The sequence below is a fragment of the Hydra vulgaris genome, chromosome 14, assembly GCF_038396675.1.
Source record: "Hydra vulgaris chromosome 14, alternate assembly HydraT2T_AEP".
Classification (NCBI taxonomy): Eukaryota; Metazoa; Cnidaria; class Hydrozoa; order Anthoathecata; family Hydridae; genus Hydra; species Hydra vulgaris.
In genome coordinates, this window is record NC_088933.1 from 16,392,421 (window position 1) to 16,413,507 (window position 21,087).

Below are 21,087 nucleotides of genomic sequence, written 5' to 3' on the forward strand. Positions count from 1 at the left end.
CTCAAAAGTTTTACGATGATAATGGAGTGGTGTTGGTTCCAAAAAAGATGAATCCTCCAAACTGCCCGAATTACGTCCTATTGAAAAATATTGGGCCATCATAAAAAAGAAATTGAAATTAAGTGGAAAAACAGTAAAATCAGCTACAGATTTGAAGAAAAAAATGGGATTACGCTGCTAAAACTTACAAAAATCACTCTGTCCAGAAACTTATGAGAGGCATCAAAAAGAAAGTCAGAATTTTCTGTAAAACTTAATTTTTTTTTTTTCTCCCTATTAATATGTAATCTTTACAGTCTTAATTTTTCAGAAATATATTGATTTAAATACATTTAAGCTTTCTTACATCCTTTTTTGATCAAGAAAGGTGGGCAGATTTTTCGGATAGCATGCCTTATTTTACTTGACGGTTACCCTAACCAAAAATCCTATGGATTTTGGAACAAAAAGAAGACAAAGCTTTGATAACTTTAAATACTTCTTAACTTATGTGTTTTAATCTAATGGGGTTCAAATCTGAAATTTTTTTTGTTACAAATTCTTATAAGGTCCTATAGGACTTTTTGAACGGGTTTAGTAAAAAATTATTTTTATATGCAATATTAAAATATTATATTAACTATTTTTTTGATTCAATATATATATTATATATATATTTATATATATATATAAATTTTGCTTTTAAACATAAAACAAAGTACGTTGAAAATAGTAACCTCATTAATATTAGGAGTTTTAATGTTAAATAAGAGACTTAGCATGAGTAAACAATCTTTTGAATGAATAAGAAGTGCAACATACTTCTTCTGACAATGTATATGTTTTAACTTACTTTTATGGGTACTCCCCCAGACAAAATTGTCATAAGTAATAATGCAGTGAATAAAAGAATAATGTCTCGTTAAAATGCTTTTAGATTTATAAAGAACTCCAATACTTCATGCAATTTTATTGCATAATTTACCAACTGGTATTTCCATGAAAGGTTTCCATCTATAATAACATTAAAAAAATTTGTTAATCTCTTTTTCTATGAATGTTAACGATAACAAGCACAGAGAGTCCATTTTGTTTTTTCGATGTTTAGCGTAAGTTTATTTAACTTAAACCAGTTGGAAATTTTCTTTAGCTCAATATTCATGTCATTATATAATTTGTTGATGTTGTTGTTGGATGAAAAATGATTAGTACCATCCGTAAAGATTATTGTCATTTAGTTAGAGGCTATATAAAGATCATTAATGTAAATAAGAAATAATATTGGTCCGAGTACGGAAACCTGTAGAACTCTACATAATATTTCTAAAACATCGATAAGACGAAGATGTATCAATGTTAAGAAATTGCTTACTATTTTTTAAGTAGTTTTTTAATAATACTAAGACTTTGTCAGTAATACCGTAATGTTTCAATTTTTTTATCAGAATGTTGTGATCGAAAGTATCAAAAGCTTTAGATAAGTCTATAAAAATTAAGCTAGTTGGAATTTTTTTAAAAGGAATTTGTAATGCATCGAGTGAGTTGAACTACTGCATGTTCAGTAGAGTTATTTAAAAAAAAAACCGTACTTATTATCATAGAAAATATTATTTGCAGAGAGATGATTAAATATTGATAAATACATAATGGCCAAACTAGTTTATTTTAAAGTAAACAGCTGGTTAGATGAAAAATTTTTGACAATTTAAAAATATTAGCCCATGATTTGATAGCTTTATTTATTTCAATATTTTAAATTCAAAACTTTTTAAAATTATTAATCTTAAAGTCCAAAAAAAGCTGTCTATGGCACTGATTTTAGAATTTTGTGTTCAAAATTTTAAAATCATTATTATGAACTCAACTTTAAAACTTTAACCCATTGCGACACGGATGTTCTAATTTTATATTCAATATTTGAATTTTACTAAGCACATCTAAAAATGATTTTAATAATATTTTATTGTTAAGGGCTTGCGCTATATATTCCTATTAAAGTCAATACAAATATTTAAAAAAAATCTTGAAAACTAAAAGCTTTTGATAAACGACCTGGTTTTAAATAGAGTTAGTTAGTTAGTAATGATAATTATAACATAATTTGGTTTCGTGGAAAATTTAATTGTGAATTAGATGCTGTAGTAGCTTCTAGTCCAAATCCAGCTTGTTTGTGAACTGGTTGTCAGAATTGACGTAGTTGTATGTCAATTCTGAGTCGATTGAGTTAGGAAGGTTGTTCCAAATTGATGCGTCTTGTTTGGTAAAAAAATTATGACTTTGATTGCAGTTTGTAAGTATTTTTACACTTAGCTTGCATTGATGATCTGCTCTTCATCCGCACAAAAATCTACTTCTTCCAATTTTTTTTCAAGTCTTCTTTTATACGTCGTTTTTCTAGGGTTGTAAGATCTTGAACCTGCCTTACAAATATACTTTTTTAGGGCACATTGGATCTTTTTTACATTCCGTAAAATTTTTTCAAGTTTCATTATAGCTTTTTTAATGCAGGGACACCATGCTGCAACTGCATATTCCTAATGCGGTCGTTTATAGGTTGTATAGAGCTTTTTCCATATCAAGATATCTCTTGACGTAAATATCTTTTTTTTAAAACCTACCATGTTGTTGACTTTTTGCGGTAGATGTTTGGTTTAAATTTTTTGGTAATTTGGATACCAAGATCTTGTTTAGAAATTTTTAAGGTAATGATTTTATGGTTTGTGTATCTAGGTGAAGTATGGTGTACTGTTTTCTCAGATTTCTGTGTCCGATGTGTATTGTTGTTCTTTTATCTACATTAAGACGTTTGTGCCACCTTTTTGTCCAATATAGTTAATGTCAGCTTGTAATGTGTTGAAAAATCATTTATAAATATCACAAATAGTGTTGCTGCTATCGCTTAACATTGTAGCATGCGACTTGTTACTTCAGCTACTCTTTGATATCTATTCGAAAAGAACGCCTCAATCCGGTGTATGATTTTGTTCCTAAGTTTATAGAGTGGGCTCTTGTGGTGCACTTTTTCAAAGGTTTGAGCAAAGTCGAGATATAGAATGTTATGTGGTATTCTATTTGCTAAGCATATTTTGACAGAGTTGAGATTTTTTGGGAAAAATGTAATGCAACTTTTTTTGGGACAAAACGTGTTGGTCTTTGCATAATAATTTGTTACTATTGAAGTGATTTACTACTCAACGGTAATTGTTCGGCGATCTTTCTTTTTTTAAATATGGTTGTCACGTTTACATATCAGAATATGCTAGGGACTTGATTGACTTCATTTTTGGTATTTCATTGCATAAAAGACTATCAGACTGGATAAATACTGAGTTAAATTGGTTGTCTGCATTTTTTAAGTGCTATTAAAAATTGTTGACCTTAACAACGCCTTAGCAACAAAACTAGTGCCGTTATTTAGCCCCTAAAATCTATGTTAAAGTGGGTTCTTTTTTATAATATTAACATCAAAAGGAGTTTTTAACTATATTTTAAAAGCACGTTTGTTTTATGAAATTTCAAAGCAATAAACTATTGAACTTTTTAATTTGATGTTTCCTTTATGAGATTTAATATTATGGTTTAATAAATTTAGCTGTTTAATTTACTATTTGTTGTTTCCTTTATGAGACTTAATATTATGGTTTAATAAATTTGGCTTTTTATTTAGTATATATAAAAATGAGTTTGCCGGTATAGAAATTGCTCAACAAAATGTTACCAACAAAAAACAACATTTCTAGAAAGAAAGAAAAAAAGGAATCGCATTTTATCAAAGAGAGTACCTTGTAAGACATTAAATACTACTCTCTTGTTTCAGTGAAAGAAAGTTACTTTCAAGTATTCGAAATGTTATTTTCAATGTTTTTTCAGATTATGTAAATGAAAAGTACTGTCACAAAGTATGCCCGCTAGGTGAGAACCAAGAGACTGTATGTCCAAACTTTGTATTTTTTCTGTTTTTCTATCAAAAACAACCTATAACTCGCCAACCGAGAACCTCCTTGTTTTGGGCTTGCAAGTTATAGAAGTCCTATACACTGAGTTGTTAATAATATCTTATATGCTCAAGTCTCTGTTGATGGTTCATAACAACATGAGACTTTCATGAGTGTTACTGCTTTAACAGGGATAAGTGTGCTGGTGTTGAATTCAAGTCAAGACATCGTATAGCTACAAAATATGAATAGGTAATAGAAGTACATTAACATATGAACAGTGGAAGTTAATTAGATTAGTTGGAAGTTAGCCAGTACTTTGGCATATAAACAGTGGAAGTTAGACCCCTGGTGTCTAATAATGTATGAACGCTCTACGCGCTCTATGGAATCATCAAGCGCTTTTGAATTATTCTCAATTATTTTTTTAATAATTGAGTAACTTTAAAATGTAATATCTTAATGTAACGTAATGATCTTTTGAAACGTAAAATCTTAATGTAATGTAATGAAACGTTAGCTGATTATTTGTGCATGAAATTTTAGAGTATACTCAGTATGCTATAAAAATTCTGTTAACAAATAAAGATTTAAAATATTTTTCTTCAATCTTTTTAATATAGAAATTAGTTCACTACTCCAAATGCTAGTATTTCAAGCAAATTTGCAATAATTCGTGATTAATTGTTAAATGAGTCATTTGATGAAAAATCTGTCGGAACCAAACATTATAATAAATAGACCTACAAAGTTGGAACGAAAAAGATTAATATAACGGAAGATGTTAAGTCAAAAAGTTATTTAATTTTAGGCATTTTTTCTTACGGGTGTTTCAAAAACTTTTAGAAAATATTTGTCATCAGAAATACTGCAAATATTAAAATAATGCAATTTAGTAGTGTATCCACACTTGTCCGAAAATGAGAGTAATTACTCCGAAAAGCACCGGAAAAACATTTTATGTAGTACTTTTACTTCAACAGTAAAAGTACTACATAAAATGTTTAGCATTTTAATAAGACTACTGCTTTTTAATTGTCTCAAGTTGGTGTTTTTCAAATTTCTTTCCTAAAGGTCCTTCAAACCCCAAGAGATTGTTTGGTGATGTGCCACTTCTACGAGCTCAAGATCTTGTCTGCATACAAAACAACACTGGTCTGTCAAACAACAACAACAACAAAAAACTTGCATTTACATTAAACCACAAATACAAAAGTTGTCGAGCCAAGATTTAAAGAAAAATTTTTTGACTTTGGAAAGCAATTGGCAGACCACTTCTCACTCACATACATATCCATTTCAAATGACAAGCACCAGTCCAGAAAACAACTTGTGGTTCACTGCAAAAATCTGTCTGAGCTACTAAATGATGTCTTGTTGCTACGTCATGTTCAAGGTGACTACTTGGTGAAGTTGGGCATCGCAAACCTTGTTTGCGGGCTTCAATCCCATGCCAGCTCCCATCTATGTAACACATGTGCTGAAAAGTCCTGAGCCTAACACATAGACAGCGCGAGTTTTATTGCAGTCGCCTTTTTTTCAGTTAATACTAACCTTTAAAAGACAGCTGTAAAAATCTCATTAAATTCTATTCATTAGTTTATGAGTTATTTTGCTAATAGTAACTTTATTTTTTTGATTTTCAGAACATTGGATCAAAAACAATTTCGTGTTATAATTTTACACTGCATATTGGTGGGAAAAAATACCGTTCAATCAAAGTAATAGTTTGAAAAGTGTTATGGTGACTCCGCTCCATCAAAAACAACAATAAAACGTTGGTTTGCTGACTTCAAACGTGGTTGTAGAGACACCGATGATGCAGAACGTAGTGGACGTCCAAATGAGGCGGTAACACCAGAAAACATCAAAAAAATCCACATTGAATGATCGAAAAGTGAAGTTGCGTGAGTTAGCTGACATCGTAAATATATCAAAAGAACGTGTTGGCTTTATATTGCATGAGCATTTGACTATGAGAAAGCTCTGTTCAAAGTGGGTGCTGCGTTTGCTCACTGTTGACCAAAAACAAGAATGTGTTGATGATTCTGAGCAGTGTTTGGCCATGTTCAAACGTAACAAACTGGAATTTTTGCGTCGATATGTGACAATAGATGAAACATGAATCCATTACTTCCCTCCGGAATCAAAACGATCGTCATCTGAGTGGACAGCAACTGGTGAACCTCGTCCAAAGCGCCCGAAAGCACAACAATTGGCTGGAAAGGTAATGGCTTCGTTATTATGGGATGTGCGTGGTGTAATATTAATCTAATATCTTGAAAAAGGAAATACCATCAACAGTGAATATTATATAGCGTTATTGGAGCGTTTGAAGGCCGAATTAAAATTTTTTTTGTTTCATCAAGACAACGCACCGTGTCACAAGTCAATCAAAACAATGGCAAAACTACATGAATTGAACTTCGAATTGCTCCCACATCCACCGTATTCGCCAGATTTGGCTCCCAGCGACTACTGGGTTTCGCAGACCTGAAAAAAATGCTCGGCGGTAAGAAATTTTGCACAAATGAAGAGGTTATCGCTGAAACTGAGGCCTATTTTGAAGCAAAAAGATAAATTGTTCTACAAAAGTGGTATTGAAATATTAGAGCGGCGCTGGTATGATTGCGTTGCTCTTGATGGAGATTATGTTGATGAATAAAGCTAATTTTGAACAAAAAAATCTGTGTTTTCTTTCTTTATTAGGCCCGAAACTTTTCAGCCCATGTGTTACTTGGTGTGATGCAGATCACCGTAACATGTCACAATGTGGAAAACTCCGTATTTTTGGCTCAATAAGAAAGTGCTTTGCTTCATTTCAACATTCAGGTCTGGACAACAAGAAGGCCAAGCAGTTTCAAAATGTTGTTCATGATCCACTCTTAGATGTGCATGACTCTACTTTTGTTCACGACAAAATCCCACCCATGGAACTTCATCTTTTAACTGGTGTGGTAAACCATTTGTTTAAAGCACTGAAAGAAACCTGGGATAAAGCTGATGAATGGCCAAAAGCACTTCACATTAAGCTTCACCTATTTCACGGAGGCCAGTTTCCTGGCAATGAGTGCCGAAAACTTTTGAAACATGTTAATCTTCTTCAAAGACTTGCTGAAGAAGACTCAGCATTCTAAGTTTTTCCATGGATTGATACACTCAGAAAGTTTGATGCAGTTGTGTCCTCTTATTTTGGAATTCAGTTGCAGAGTAACTATGCTGAAAAAATCACACAGTTCAAAAACTCCTTCCTTTATTTGCCAAGTGTGGCAAGTGTGACCCCTAAAGTCCAGACCGTTTTCTTTCATGTCAAGAAATTCATTGATACAGGAAGGAATCTCTTGGCAAGTACAGTGAGCAGGCCACATAGGCATTGCATCACAACTTCAGGAAACATTGGGAAAGATAAAAGAGGCCAATAGATCATCCTGAATATTTGCGAAACCTACAAAATTGTTTTGTTGTTTTCAACAGCAAGAACTTGTGAAAGCATTGGCTCCTCTTGAAAACCTGTTTAAATTTTTGAAGAAAATTAACATTTTGAATTTATAATTCTGATTAAAGTTAAAGGAATGCAGTTTGTTTTTTGAATTTAATATGTGGAAAGTGCTGTGAAGAAATTTTTGATTACATAAGAAAAAATAACCTTGTATTTATTGAGAATAAAATGTTCAGAAAAGCAAAAATTGTTTTTTTATGATTCTCAATGCAGTCAACATTCAATTTCTGACTTATTTTTATGTTTTTTTTTACAAAGATAAAAAATGTTACCAGCATTTTTCAACTTTTTTGACTATGCCGAAAACTTCAAAGTGAATTTTTTTCCTCGGACGGTCATAAAAGATTTCAATTTTTGGATTTTTCATATCAGGAAGGTGTTCCCACCAAAAGGTTTTTCCGGTGTTTGTTTCCACCAAAGGGTTTTTCCGGTGCTTTTCGGAGTAATTATTCTCATTTTCGGACAAGTGTGTACCACTTTAAACATTTATAAATACCAAACATTTAAATACGACCGGAAAATGGCAAAATTCAGAGCCATAAGATAAAAAACGTAAATAAGAAAGTACAGTACTTATTGAGATAAAACATCACAAAAATTCTTGACAATCATAATTCAATCATAATTCTAGTACATTTTGTAGTATTCAAATAAAAACTAAACAATTAAAAAATCGAATATTATTGATCTATTTCTTTTTAAAAAAAAGAAAAGAAAAGCAAAGCAGAAAAATTAAAAAGTTATTAACATTTTTCTTACACGAATAAGAGCCAAGAGTATCATAATATTAGATCAAAAAATATAACACAGTTAGTTTTTGGTCCGATGAATCTACTAAAGTTCAGTATGAGAGGCTACTTTAGTACACAAAGCTGGTGTTTGAAACTCCATGGCATATTCGCAACGACTTGGCTCACTTACAGCCAATAACTTGCTTTCTGCACCGCAACTTAAATTTACCTAAAAATAGCAAATAAATAATAAAAATAGCAGCAGACAATCCAAAATTTATATTACAATTTTATGAATATATTACAACTTCATGAATATATTATAACTTTATGAACCTTTGTAGACCGAGCAGGACCATTCCAACAGCCAGCACCATCCTTATAAAGCATTGTTGAATATTTCATAGGAAGCTCCCCCCAGTTGCCCCATTTTCTAAATTAAAAAAAATCATGCATAAGAATTATGCTAAACTAATAATAACGTTACTCTAAGAAAAATCCATATTAAAAACTTAACCAAAACTTCGCTTAAATCAAAACCCAAACACTGCTTCAATTTAACGAAACTTTAAAAAAAAAAAAAAAGTTGTTTTGCTTCAAAAGTTTTTATTATCATTTGTCTGTGTATGTACACTCACATTACAAAAATCAGTCAATAGATCATGAAATCTAGATGTCAGAATACCTTGTTACTTTAAATTTTTTTGCATTTTTTTAATAAAAGTTGTACAACAGTGTTTATTAAATAATAGAAATAAAGAATTTAGATAAATTATAAAATAAATAAAGGAGTGTTTATTAAATATAAATTTTTTTTTTACGATTAAATAGAAATTTCCATGTGAATTTTTAAACTTTGTGAACTTATATGAACATTTGTTGTGAACAATGTAAACATTTATGTGGACATTGAGTGAGAAGTAAAAAAATTGTTTTTTTAAAACTGAACATAATTTGTTGATTTTAACAATAACAATTTTAAATTACTTTTGAAATTAATATTTCACCAATTTTAAATACATTCTTGCTACCATCAACTCTCTAAGTGTGCCATAAGTTAAGATCAACACCAGCTGTTTGTTTTTAGGTTAAGCAGTTGAATAAAAAAACCATTATAAAAATTGTAGTAAAAATGCTATGGAGAATAAGCAATTATTCAAAGTAGACAAAAAATAACTTTGAGCAAGAACTATTCTTATCATCAAATTTTATAGAGAGTAAACTACCCAAGATGTACTTAGAAAAGTGACTGAAAGCTTTAATTCATCTACAGGGCTGACTGGTTTGGTGCTTTGATTTTTTCAACTAAATATAAATTTTTTTAACCGCAATGAATTTCAATATTGTCCCGAGGTTTTAAAATTAATGAATATATTTCATAATAAAAAGGGTATTCTTAAAGAGACAAATAGACAAATATTTTTAAAAAGATTTCTAATTATAAAGAAAATTTACCCTAAATCAGTCTCACTTCCACCACTCTTTGACCTCTGAGTTGTCTTACTGAATGGACACAGCTTGTATATATATCTTAAGAAAAAAATAATCAAGAAACTAATTTAAATAACAAACAATATGTTAAAATAAAAACATTAAGAAAGACATACTCTCTATCAGTGAATTCATAACAATTATCTTTTAATATAGCAAACTCATTGTTATAACCATAATCTATACTCAAATATTCCTCAACAGATCTAAAAATTCAAGATTTGAAAAAAAAGTTAATGTTAATATATAAGTATAAATAAAAGTAATTAACACTAATTAAACTAATGATACCTGCGTTCATTTTCTAACTCTTTTACTTCGTTGTCAATGTCATCAAAAGATTTTCGTGCAGCATCAGCACCTATAAAGATTATAGACTCGAACATTTATTACTTAACAAAAAAAAAAATGTTATACAAGACTATTTAAAACAACAGGTTTTTATTATTTTAATGAACTAAGAATTTATTAAAACTTTTATATACTTTAAATTAATTTATTCAGATTTTCTGTATTTGTTGTTTTTCAATAAAATATTAAAAAACTGTTTTATGCTATTCAACAACTAAACAGATATTACTTTTCGACCTTTATCAAATTTTTATTCAAATAAAATTAGTAAAATAAATTTATTTCTACCATTTTTTCTAATAAAATGTTTTATTAGAAAATAAAGGTAACAATATTGATTTAATCAATAAAATCTTTTAAATTCAATCACACTTTTTATTTTTTAAAAATCTTAAGATTTAAAAATAAAATAAAGCCACTTAATAATTTAAGAAAATACCCAGAAAGTCATAAGAAATTTTTCGAGGCCATAATTATGTATGTATATATATATAAACATTTTTGAAAATGTTTTTATATATATATGAAAAAAATTTTTTTTTTCCGGTCTTTAAAATTAAAAAAACATAAAACTGACATTTTATAGTAAAAACGACCATGCAAGAGTGTATATATATATGTATATATATACACACACACATATATATTTTTGACAGCGTCGACCGTATTTAGGCGCCACTCAAATTAAAATATACACACCCATGCTAATATTTATCATTTACCTTCAATAAGCTTTTTCGTTTCTTCATCGTAATCAGGCATAACATCTATGGCAGAGATAAATATTATCTATTAAATTTAATATTTCCCTAATTTAAACATACAAACTATCTACTATAAATACCATAAATAATAAAATTTTTATAAAAAACAGGATTTTTTTTATAATTTATAATCCAAAAATTAGTGTTATAATAAGCTTTGTTATTATAAAGCATAATTCATTTTTCCAAATATATGATGTTCGATAACAAGATAAAGCATCTTGCTGAGAACATAAAGCTGTTTCATAAACTAAATCTTTAATGTTGACATTTATTAAAGAAAAATCAGGAAAAGACATATCTTAAACATCATATATATATATATATATATATATATTTAACATAAGGAAAAGATATATTGAGTCTTTGATTAACAAATTTCTCACATTCCATCAATACAGTTTTCGATCCTCTCGCTCTATGGCTGACTTGCTAACTGCTGTGACCAAAAGATTTTATTATGTGTTAAATGAACGCAGAGAGGCTTTAGACTTTAGGCTTTATTTGCCAAGAGCAATAGCTTTAATTTCCAAAGCTTTCAACAAAGTTCGGCATGCTAGTCTTCTCCATAAGTTTGCTTGATATGGTGTATCTGGAAAAGTTTTTGAGATTATCAAACTGTTTCTTTCTAACTATTTATATTAAAGCCATCCTTGAAGGCCAACACTCTTCTTTATTTCCAGTAACTTTTGTGGTACCTCAAGGTTTTATGCTTGGTCCTGTTTTGTTTCTTATCTACATTTATAATATTCCTGACAACCTCACATCTATAGTGACTCTTTTTGCTAATGACTCAATTTTATACTCCTGTGTTGAAAAGAAGTCTTCTCTTTTTAATTACTTAGAATAGACATTTTCAAAGAGCATAAAATCTCATATTGCCATGAATCATTACATGTTAACTTTTTTAAAAAAAATAAAAGCTAGACTTAGATACTTAAAGTTTACTTTTATAAAAATTTTAAAATGAACATGTTTTAAAATGAAAATAAATATACTTTCACGAAAATAAAAGATTTAAAATGAAAATAAAAAGATAACTATGATAAATGTTTTAAAAACAAAAAATAGTAATAAAAGATTTATAATATATATTATAATGAATAATAATTTTATTAATAATTATTAATATTTTATATAATAAATTTATTATAATTATAATACAACTTTATTAAAATATTTATTTTGTAAATAATTTTCATGCTAAAATTAATATTCCCCTATTAGTTACTACATTGATTAATCTTTATTTCAATTAATATCTTCTGTCAGTTACTTTATTTATTAGCAAATCTGTCAATTATTAATTTCTTTCATGCATGTCAGTAACTTAACATGATCTTATATTAAAAAAAAAATCTTTTGTATGCAAAACATTGCATAAAAATAATTATAAGAACAATGGATTTATTATGAGTGCTTTTGAACTGAAACTTATCAAAAAAGTGCATTTGTAAATGGATGTGTGCAATTGACAACTTTGAAACATCAAAAACATCAGAGTTCGTACAGCTTTAAAAAGTCTTGTTGTTTCAAGTTTAAAAAATTAAAAATGAAACCTATAATTTTTCGTTTTAGGAAACTTAAAACTTAAAATTCTAATTTGGTAAATATTTAAAACAAATGGAAAGCATGTCTTCACAGAAGACCTTGTCACTGAGAATGATTTTTTTTACTAAAGAACAATTTAAAAAATTAGTTTAGGCTTATGTCTTATGAGAAAGAGAAAGCATTGTCTTTATGTTTTTTTTTTTTTGTTCATAATAAAAAATGCAAAGTAAAATAATATTTATGCACTGGATAAAAGTCATGCTTAAAAACTATGTACATTAAAAACAAAAAAAACAAAAAAAAAAACAAAAAAAAAACGAAACAGAAATATCAATCTGCATCAATGCATTCTGAAGTCCATTTTTGCAACAACTCGCAATTAATTTTTATCACTTTAGTTTTTTCTCTACAATTATATTCTATACACTACATATGCTAGTAATTTTAAAGTGAGTAATTAAAGGATGACTTTTTTATAGAGGTCAAGTATAACCTGACCTAAGAACTTGAATTAATTAAGGTAATGCTTCTTTTTTTAATTTTAAACTTTAGGTGAGAATATTAAGTGTATGGATTGTGATGTAAAACATAATATGTGAAATGCAATCAAAAAACTAGATGTTACAATTGCAACTATTGGGGATACAAATAATGTACTTTTCATTAATAGCTGTGACCTTTTTAACTTGTAATAAATATGTTATTTTAGATTAGTTTTTTTAAGACAAAAAAGAGAGATTCAACAACTACTGTCTATTACTGCATGTACTTTGAATAAATATAAAAATATTTATTTGCACACATTATTATTTACAAAATGATTTAGGTTTCATTTTATTTTAAAAATATTTTTTATTTATTTATTGTATATTATTTATTTTATACATAAATATGATTCTTTTATCTTTTATACAGTGTTTTTAATAGAAATTATAACTTTATAAAACTGAAATTTAAAATAGCTGAAAAAATTATGGTTTGATATAAATGTTTTTAATCCTGTCTATTTAATTTACTTCCTTCCAAATTTAATGATTTTTTTACATTATGCTGTACGAACCCTGTGTATTTTTTATTATGTCGTACCATCTTGGGACTTTCCTATCCCAGGCTCTTCACCAGAATCTTCTCCTTCCTCATCATCATCATCTCTGTCATCATTGTCATCTTCACCTTCCTCATGGTGAGAAATAAGTGAAGGGTCATTTTCAGCAACTGGTTGAGAGATACCTATTTCACAGTTTATTATCTTTAGCTTTAAGTTTTCATAAAGTTTTTAACATTTTAGAAAAAATTATGCTTGTATATCAGTGGTAAATTCTAACATGTAGACTATGGGGTGGGGTGGAGGTGGTAGTAAATTGACTACCCATAATCACTTGTTGATTTTTGCTTTTTTTTTTTTTAACCAATTATTTCAATTTTTAGAGATGTAAACAAAAATATATTCTAAAAAGAACTATAAAAAATAATTTTTTAAATAAATTTTCAAGATAAAGAAAAATTTTCAACAAGAAGTAGTTTACCTCTGATATACAAAACTATTTTATTTAAACAAAATTTTACAATTGTATGTATGTAAGTTTGTCAGGCCTTGTTTTAAAGAGTTAAGGTAGAGCGATTTATGTACGCCTTAAGCGATTTTATGCAAGCATTAAGCAATTTTTGTTAGGCGACTTTTTATCATTTTTAACTTTTAAATTATTCTATAAGCAGTAAGATAAAAGAAGTAATTAGATTTTAAAAAAATAACACTAACTTTTGAATGACGTTTATGTAAAAACATTTGTTACAAAAGTTTGAATGACAATTATGTTAGATGGAAGCGCTATTTACTAATGAAAAAAAAACTCAAATAAAAATTAAGATTTTATTTTTATTTTGTTTTTATTATATTGTAATAATTAATTTTTTTGCTTGAAAAACCCGAATACTTTAAGCTTGAAGCAAAGATCATATAATTTAATTCTGATAAATAATATATAATTTAATTTAAAACTAATTTAATAAAAATATTTTTTTTATCAGAATAAAATTTATTTAAATATATAAATTTTATTCTGATAAAAAAAATATATGATTTAATTTAGATTTAAATAATGTATAATTTAAATTTTATTCAAAAAATATATTTAAATTTATTAAAATTAAAGTTAATGCATTTTTATCGCAATTGTTTTTTTGGTTTTTCTTCCTAAACATTTTTTTTTACTCAAAACTAAATTTTAAATAAACTGCTACACCACAAATTTGTTTAACATAAGTTAATATAATAAAAACATAAGTTAAACTTTTTTTTTTTAAACGCAAGTTAAATCACAACGATTATTTCTTAATAAACAACACTGTATGATATAATTTTAATAAATGATGTTCGGAAAAATAGTCTTTGCTTTCACAACAAAATTGTAAATAAAATAATAAACTATTAATAAATAAAGTAAATAAATATATGCAATTTTTTTATTTGTTACTTGCTTATTTTTTTTAATTAAAAAATCATTTGTAGTTGCAAAACCGCTATTAGAAATTTATGAAATAATCATTTAAAAATTAAAAAATTAAAAATATTTTAATTCATTTAAGTAAATGTTGAGAAAAAAAAGAAATTTGTTAATATCAAACATTTTTAAAAATGTAATATTAAATTTAACTATTTAATATTAAGATTAACAAAAAATAAAATAAATATTCCCTTTAAGTAATAATAAATAAGAAGTTAAATAACATTTAACTTTTTTTGCGGTTATTAATATTACTGCAGTGATTTAAAAAAAGCAAAAAAAAAAATAAAAAAATAAAGAGAATTTTATATTTTAATTTACATTAGGCTATTGCTTTAAGCATTTTTATTTAAAACAAGGCCTGGTATGTACGTACGTACGTATGTATGTATTTATGTATGCATGTATCTATGTATGTATGTATTTATGTATGCATGTATTTTAGGGTTTGTCAAAAGAAGGTTATCGTTTTTTTAAGCATAAGAGTAGATTTATTTGGTGCCAAACTATGCTAATTAGAACTACTTTTTTTTTCATTTTTGACCACTTTAATGCCTCCCTCCAGAATCGACCCAAATTTTTGATTTATTATTTTGTGTTAGAATTGTAATTTATGTTGTTTGTAGATGGAAATGAAAATATTAGCTAATTTTGATAATTTTTTAATGTCTCATAAAAATCATAAATTCAATAAATCCTAAATTAACAACTAAAGCTTTAGTACAGTTAGGCATAATTTAATTGAACAGAAATAATAACCAGAAACTTTCTGGCAAGAGATAATTTTAAACCATAATTAAATATGTTTAAAAAAGCAATTTCTTGTAAGTAAAATCAAGGTAAACATGTATGATATAAAAAGCTTATTACAATTGTTTTATAACCTGATATACAACTATTCAAAAACTTATGTATTTTATTGTATAACTTATTGATATCAAATTATAAAAATAAATTTCTAAATTAAAAATTTTTTATTCTATAATAAAGAATTTGCATAGCAAAACATTAGAACAAAATATTTTGTTCTAAAACTTTAAATTCAAGTTACCCAATATACAGGAGAAATTTGTTTAATGTCAACAATTAAACAATACTTTTTTTTTTGAATTAATCAAGTTGTTTTCATTTTTACATACAGGATCATGTTAAAAGATTTTAAATTTAGATTTAAGTAAAAATATTTATTTTGGGATGTGCCAAGTAAAGATCTGAGTTATAAAAACATACTATTGGAAAGAAATACTTTTGTTCTATATATATCATACTTTTGAAATATTTCTTTATATTTAATTTAATATTTTCCGAAAAAATTTATGATATATATATATATAATAAATAAAGCATATATACTAAATTTTAGCATTGGAAAAACTCAAAACAATAGACAAAACATGCCTTCTTCATTTGTAGGAGAAACAGCTGGAGGTTCTATTTCCTCAGAACCAGCTTGTTGATTTGTTTTTTCCTCAGATAAACTATCAATCTTCTCTGCAGACTCATTTAACTTTTCTTCAGGAACCTTTCAAGCATTCATTTAAAAGATTATTTGTACATCATTACATCATATAAGCATAAAATAAACATTTAACAAAAATGCTCCTACAGGTCTTCCATTCACCAGTACTTTGTCTTTGATATGCTCCCAAACCTTTACAAAACCTTCTGAATCAACCATTTCATTCCCATCAAGCAAGTCCTAAAGCATAATATATCTATTAACTCATATTTGCTTCGTGGCAAACATTTACCACTAACTTTTGGTTATTTGCATACTGATAAATAGAAACATCACCAAACAAAAAAAAAAAAAAAAAAAAATTATTTGCCACTATCATTCTTTAATGAGCTTTTCAAGATTTTTGATATAAAGAATTTGAAAGTAACATAAATGAGTGAATAAATGAAGAAATGCACACAAAAAAGAAATTATAGTTGAAAGAAATATGAATCTACTCAAATATAGCTTATTGTAAAATTAGTTTTTAGAAAAATGTTTTATAAAACTTTTTTTTTGTCGAAAACAAAATTCTTCTATCGATATTTAAAATTGTAAAAAAACCCCTCTCTCAACTCTATAACTCCGAAATATGAACCTTGATGAACAAGGTTGCTGGGCGGAGAAACAAGTTGAGTCGGAACTTCTCGCTTATAAGGCGAGCGCTCTACCACTACATCACTACCACATCCATATATAATATAAATTAGTTTGTTGGCATATATATACTATATAAATTAGTTTGTTGGCCTACAGACTCATTCATGGTCTGAGTAGGACCCGAGCAAGACGTGCGGGTAAAAACAGCTCTGAAGACAGCAAAGAAAAAAGTTGCTTGATAAATTCCGGCCTGAAATATTGTGAATTCGGCCGGAACCGGATTAACCTATAAGTGACAAATTTCGGCTGGAACGGAATTCTGGTACATCCCTACATATAACATACTCCTTTTTCAGTAAGTTTGCGTAAATTGTGATAAAATGTGGCAGGATTTGTATCTATAATTATATATATAAATGTGTGTGCGTGTGTGTGTATATATATATATATTCTGAAATTTTTGAAACCTATCCCATATAAAATTAAGACAAGTAAATAGTTATCTAAAACTTAGACCTATGTATACTAGTATATGTATAAAAAAAAAAAAAAAAAAAAAAAAAAAAAAAATGGTAGATTGATATTCTACTAAAATATTCTACTAAAATACCTTTGCAACATCTTCTGTGTTATCACTCTTCATATATGGACTATTTGTCAGCTCAGTGTATGTAATCCTATTTGAAATAAAATGATTCAATGAAACTTTTTAAAGCAGATATTAAGCTTTTTTATTCAACCTTTTCAATGTAACCACATTCAAGAAAAAAATTCAAAAATTAATCATATTTAAGAAAAGAAATTAAAAAAGAAAAAGAATAAAAGTCAACCACCATCATCAAAATCATTAACATCTGAACATTTTCAATAAACTTGATTCTTACCAACCATTTTTGTCCAAGTCAAGCAAAAAAAAATGCTGCAAACATAAAGCACTTTCTCTCTCGGCTTTGCGTTTTGCTTGAACTTCTAAAATAGAAAATTAGCAAATATTGGTTAAATTGCTTAGAGTAAAAAAATGAAAACAAACTGAGTGATTCAAAAAATAAAATTCGAAGAAATAAAAAAAGGTTTAAGTAGCCCTAATTTTTTCCTTACATTTATTGCTTTCTAAACTAAGCAATTGTGAAGTTGGTTTAATTTCCCCAACCAAAGTTAAACAAAGTTAAACAGTGAATATTCATAAAACTTTGGTGTTGAAGTTTAACAAATTACTATTCGCAATGTGACTTTAATGTAACTTAATGTGATTTTAATTTAAACAAATTAAATTAGACAATTTGTAATTTGTTCTGGCTATTAAATTACTTTTGAAAATTTTTTACTAAAAAGAATTTATAAAATAATAATAAGAAATTAAGAATTTACAATATATAGGTTTAAAAATAAAATAAAATGGAAACTAATTTAAAACAATGTACACCAAATTTTTTTTTCCATATTTTCTGAACTTCATTTTTATGCACTTAAAAAAACTATGACAATGAAAAAAAATTCAAACCAATTAAAAAGTTAAATGTTTTATAGAAAAAAATATTAAGTTGATATCTTTTAGGGTTGCAAAATCAGAAGTAACATTTTCTATGCATAATCTCTTTATATTTTGTTTTATTTAATTATATAAATTTAAAGAAACTGATAAAATTGTTTAACAAATAAATCAAATTTTTATTTTAAAATGAATAAAATCTTTTTCATATTTAAAAAAAAATCTTTTAACAAATTTTGGGGTTGAAAAATTTTTAATACCTTATAGAAATAAGATAGTACTGTAATTTATTGTACAATTATGAAATAAGATTTTACTATAAATTATGACTTTAAGAATGCCTTTGTTTGAAATAATTTTTAAAAACATTTTTACAATAGTTCTATTGAGTTATTAACAATCAACAAATTTTTTTTTAGATAAATAAAAATGACCAAATTTTCTTAACTTGTTATTTCAAGTTACTTAAAACCAACATTTTATAACTTTAATTAACTTGAAAATTAACAAAGTCAACAAAAATTAAAGCTTCTATTTTCTACAATTTAATACAACTTTAAAAAAACCTATCAACATAAAAGTAAAATTGATTAGTGCAATAAATAGTGTGGCTGTGTTAGTAATTTATGTAAATTTGTGATGTTGAAATGTATGAGCATAGATACAGAGATTATTATTAGGATAAAAACTTTATGGATTTGGCTATTAGGATTTAACTTTGTTGTTTACTTTAAACAGAAAAATCACTCACATGACTTAAGTGGTATTTAATATATTAAAAAAAAAAAAAAGTTTATTTAAAAAGTACTTTAGTTCAGCGCTATAAAATTTAAAAGTTTTAAATAGCGCTGAACTAAGGGTTCTTTTTTAAACTTTACTTTTTAAATTTTAGGCCCATGACATCCTCTTAAAAGAGCATGTTGACGTTTACTTTCTATTTTTTTAGTTCATGCATTTTTTTAAAAACCTTTTTATCAAAAAGTCATAAAAAAAAAACAAACTATTAACACTATTAACGAAACAAAAAAGATATCAATTATAAAGAAATTTTTATTTTTTTATTTTTTATTATTACTTTTAAGTAATAATCTGAAAACGATACGAAAAAAAAAAAAGTTTTCATAAATTATTCAAATAAATTGTCTGAAAAATCTTCTTTATGTGTTTCATACAGAGAAGAGCTTTAAACTTTATTTGATTGTGAAAGAAATTTGTATTTTGACTTACTTTAAAACATAAAAACATATAGGTTTTTAAGTTTTTAAAGAGTTGCAATAATTTTTTGAATTGTGAAAAAAGAATATTTTCATTTAAATAACATCTGTAATTAATTATTGAATAAAGGTGTTTTTTTTAATGCTTGTTTCAAAGACAATTTTATTTAAACAAATAACAAAGAACTTATTGTCTACAATGAACATCTTTTAGTTTAATTTTAAAACCGTTATATAAACTAAATTTTTATCTTATTTTAAGTAACTATTTCTTAGTATAATTTTTAATTTTTTCAAACTACTTTTAAAATTTTCTTCTTAAACATCAATTTTTATTGAAAATTGTATAATGGATAAAGTAACTGCTATTTATCGAAATGGTAAACACAATTTCAGCCTACCTTCCCAATTTTTTTTGTGAAGTTCTTTGGCTTCTGTTTCTGGCTTTTCTGCAGCCTCCTTTGCAGCTAAAAATCAAAAATCAATATTATACTGAATACATTAGTTATTTAAACAATAAGTTAACAAATAAACCTCGTAATTCTTCAAGTTTTACACGTCTTCCTTCTAAAATATCATTTAGTGTAGATAGACGATTCTAAAAATAAATTTGCAAAACATTTATTTCATATATATCTTATACTGCATGCTTAAATATGCATAAAATACCACTGATAATGTCACAAATAACTATGGAAAAAGTCTTCAGTACAAAAATTAACCGACTGTTTGGGTTTGTACTGGCAGTATCTACATATATTGCCAGCGCTGCTACTTAGAACTTAGACATACACTTCATAGTACACCAGAATGGTGTGCTATGAAGTGAGATGAAAAATAGTTCTTTTTAAGTAAAAAAAAAAAAAAGAATTTAATCTTTTTAATTTGAAAATATTTTTCACAGTAAAGAAAGAATCTGTTTTTTAATAACAATTTCAGTAATATATATAAATGTCATTTTTTGCATATTAAACACTTATAAAAAATGGCATTATATATATATATATATATATATATATATATATTAAAGAAATTAATATAAAAAATATAAAAAATTATATATTATATAAAAAAGGCATTTTAAAAGCAGCTCACATCTTATTTAAAACAAAGTTTGATTTTTTAAACTTATTTTTAAATAAGATTTTTTTTCTTTTAAATTATCTACCAACAATGTTTTAAAAATTAAAGTAACTATATAAAAGTATTAAGAGAAATTACTAATCAGAAAATTTAAATTTCTGATGCCTAATACTTACACATATTCATAAAATCTAAAATATACTAAAAGATACAAACCTGTTTTTCAACCTTTCTTCTTTCACCTTCTTGAATCATTTCTTGCTTGTTTGAATATCCCTATAAAAATTATAAAATATATATGCTATGAAATAATTTCTTTTATCATCAAAATTTAAACAAAATTATCAAACGAAAAGCAAAACATAAGTGTTGTATCATTGTTTGTATCAGATTGATGG

At 26.5% G+C, this 21,087-nt stretch overlaps 1 protein-coding gene across 2 annotated transcripts in view; it reads right to left on the bottom strand.

Moving 5' to 3' along the window:
- Window positions 1–7,970: 7,970 nt before the first annotated feature.
- LOC100203932 (glucosidase 2 subunit beta) overlaps window positions 7,971–21,087 on the bottom strand; it is a 34,356-nt gene continuing 21,239 nt past the window's right edge. Inside the window, exons 6-19 of one of the 2 annotated variants that reach the window (XM_065818173.1) lie at window positions 20,906–20,965; window positions 20,141–20,204; window positions 20,008–20,073; window positions 17,788–17,872; window positions 17,514–17,580; window positions 16,412–16,504; window positions 16,204–16,327; window positions 13,388–13,531; window positions 10,709–10,753; window positions 9,927–9,996; window positions 9,752–9,841; window positions 9,600–9,674; window positions 8,481–8,577; window positions 7,971–8,373 (exon numbers count right to left, since the gene is read on the bottom strand). In XM_065818173.1, coding sequence (XP_065674245.1) covers window positions 8,248–8,373; window positions 8,481–8,577; window positions 9,600–9,674; window positions 9,752–9,841; window positions 9,927–9,996; window positions 10,709–10,753; window positions 13,388–13,531; window positions 16,204–16,327; window positions 16,412–16,504; window positions 17,514–17,580; window positions 17,788–17,872; window positions 20,008–20,073; window positions 20,141–20,204; window positions 20,906–20,965 — 1,206 coding nt within the window. In that variant the 3' untranslated portion in view covers window positions 7,971–8,247. The remainder of the gene's footprint in view (window positions 8,374–8,480; window positions 8,578–9,599; window positions 9,675–9,751; window positions 9,842–9,926; window positions 9,997–10,708; window positions 10,754–13,387; window positions 13,532–16,203; window positions 16,328–16,411; window positions 16,505–17,513; window positions 17,581–17,787; window positions 17,873–20,007; window positions 20,074–20,140; window positions 20,205–20,905; window positions 20,966–21,087) is intronic. The other variant, XM_065818174.1, reaches the window with a different exon arrangement.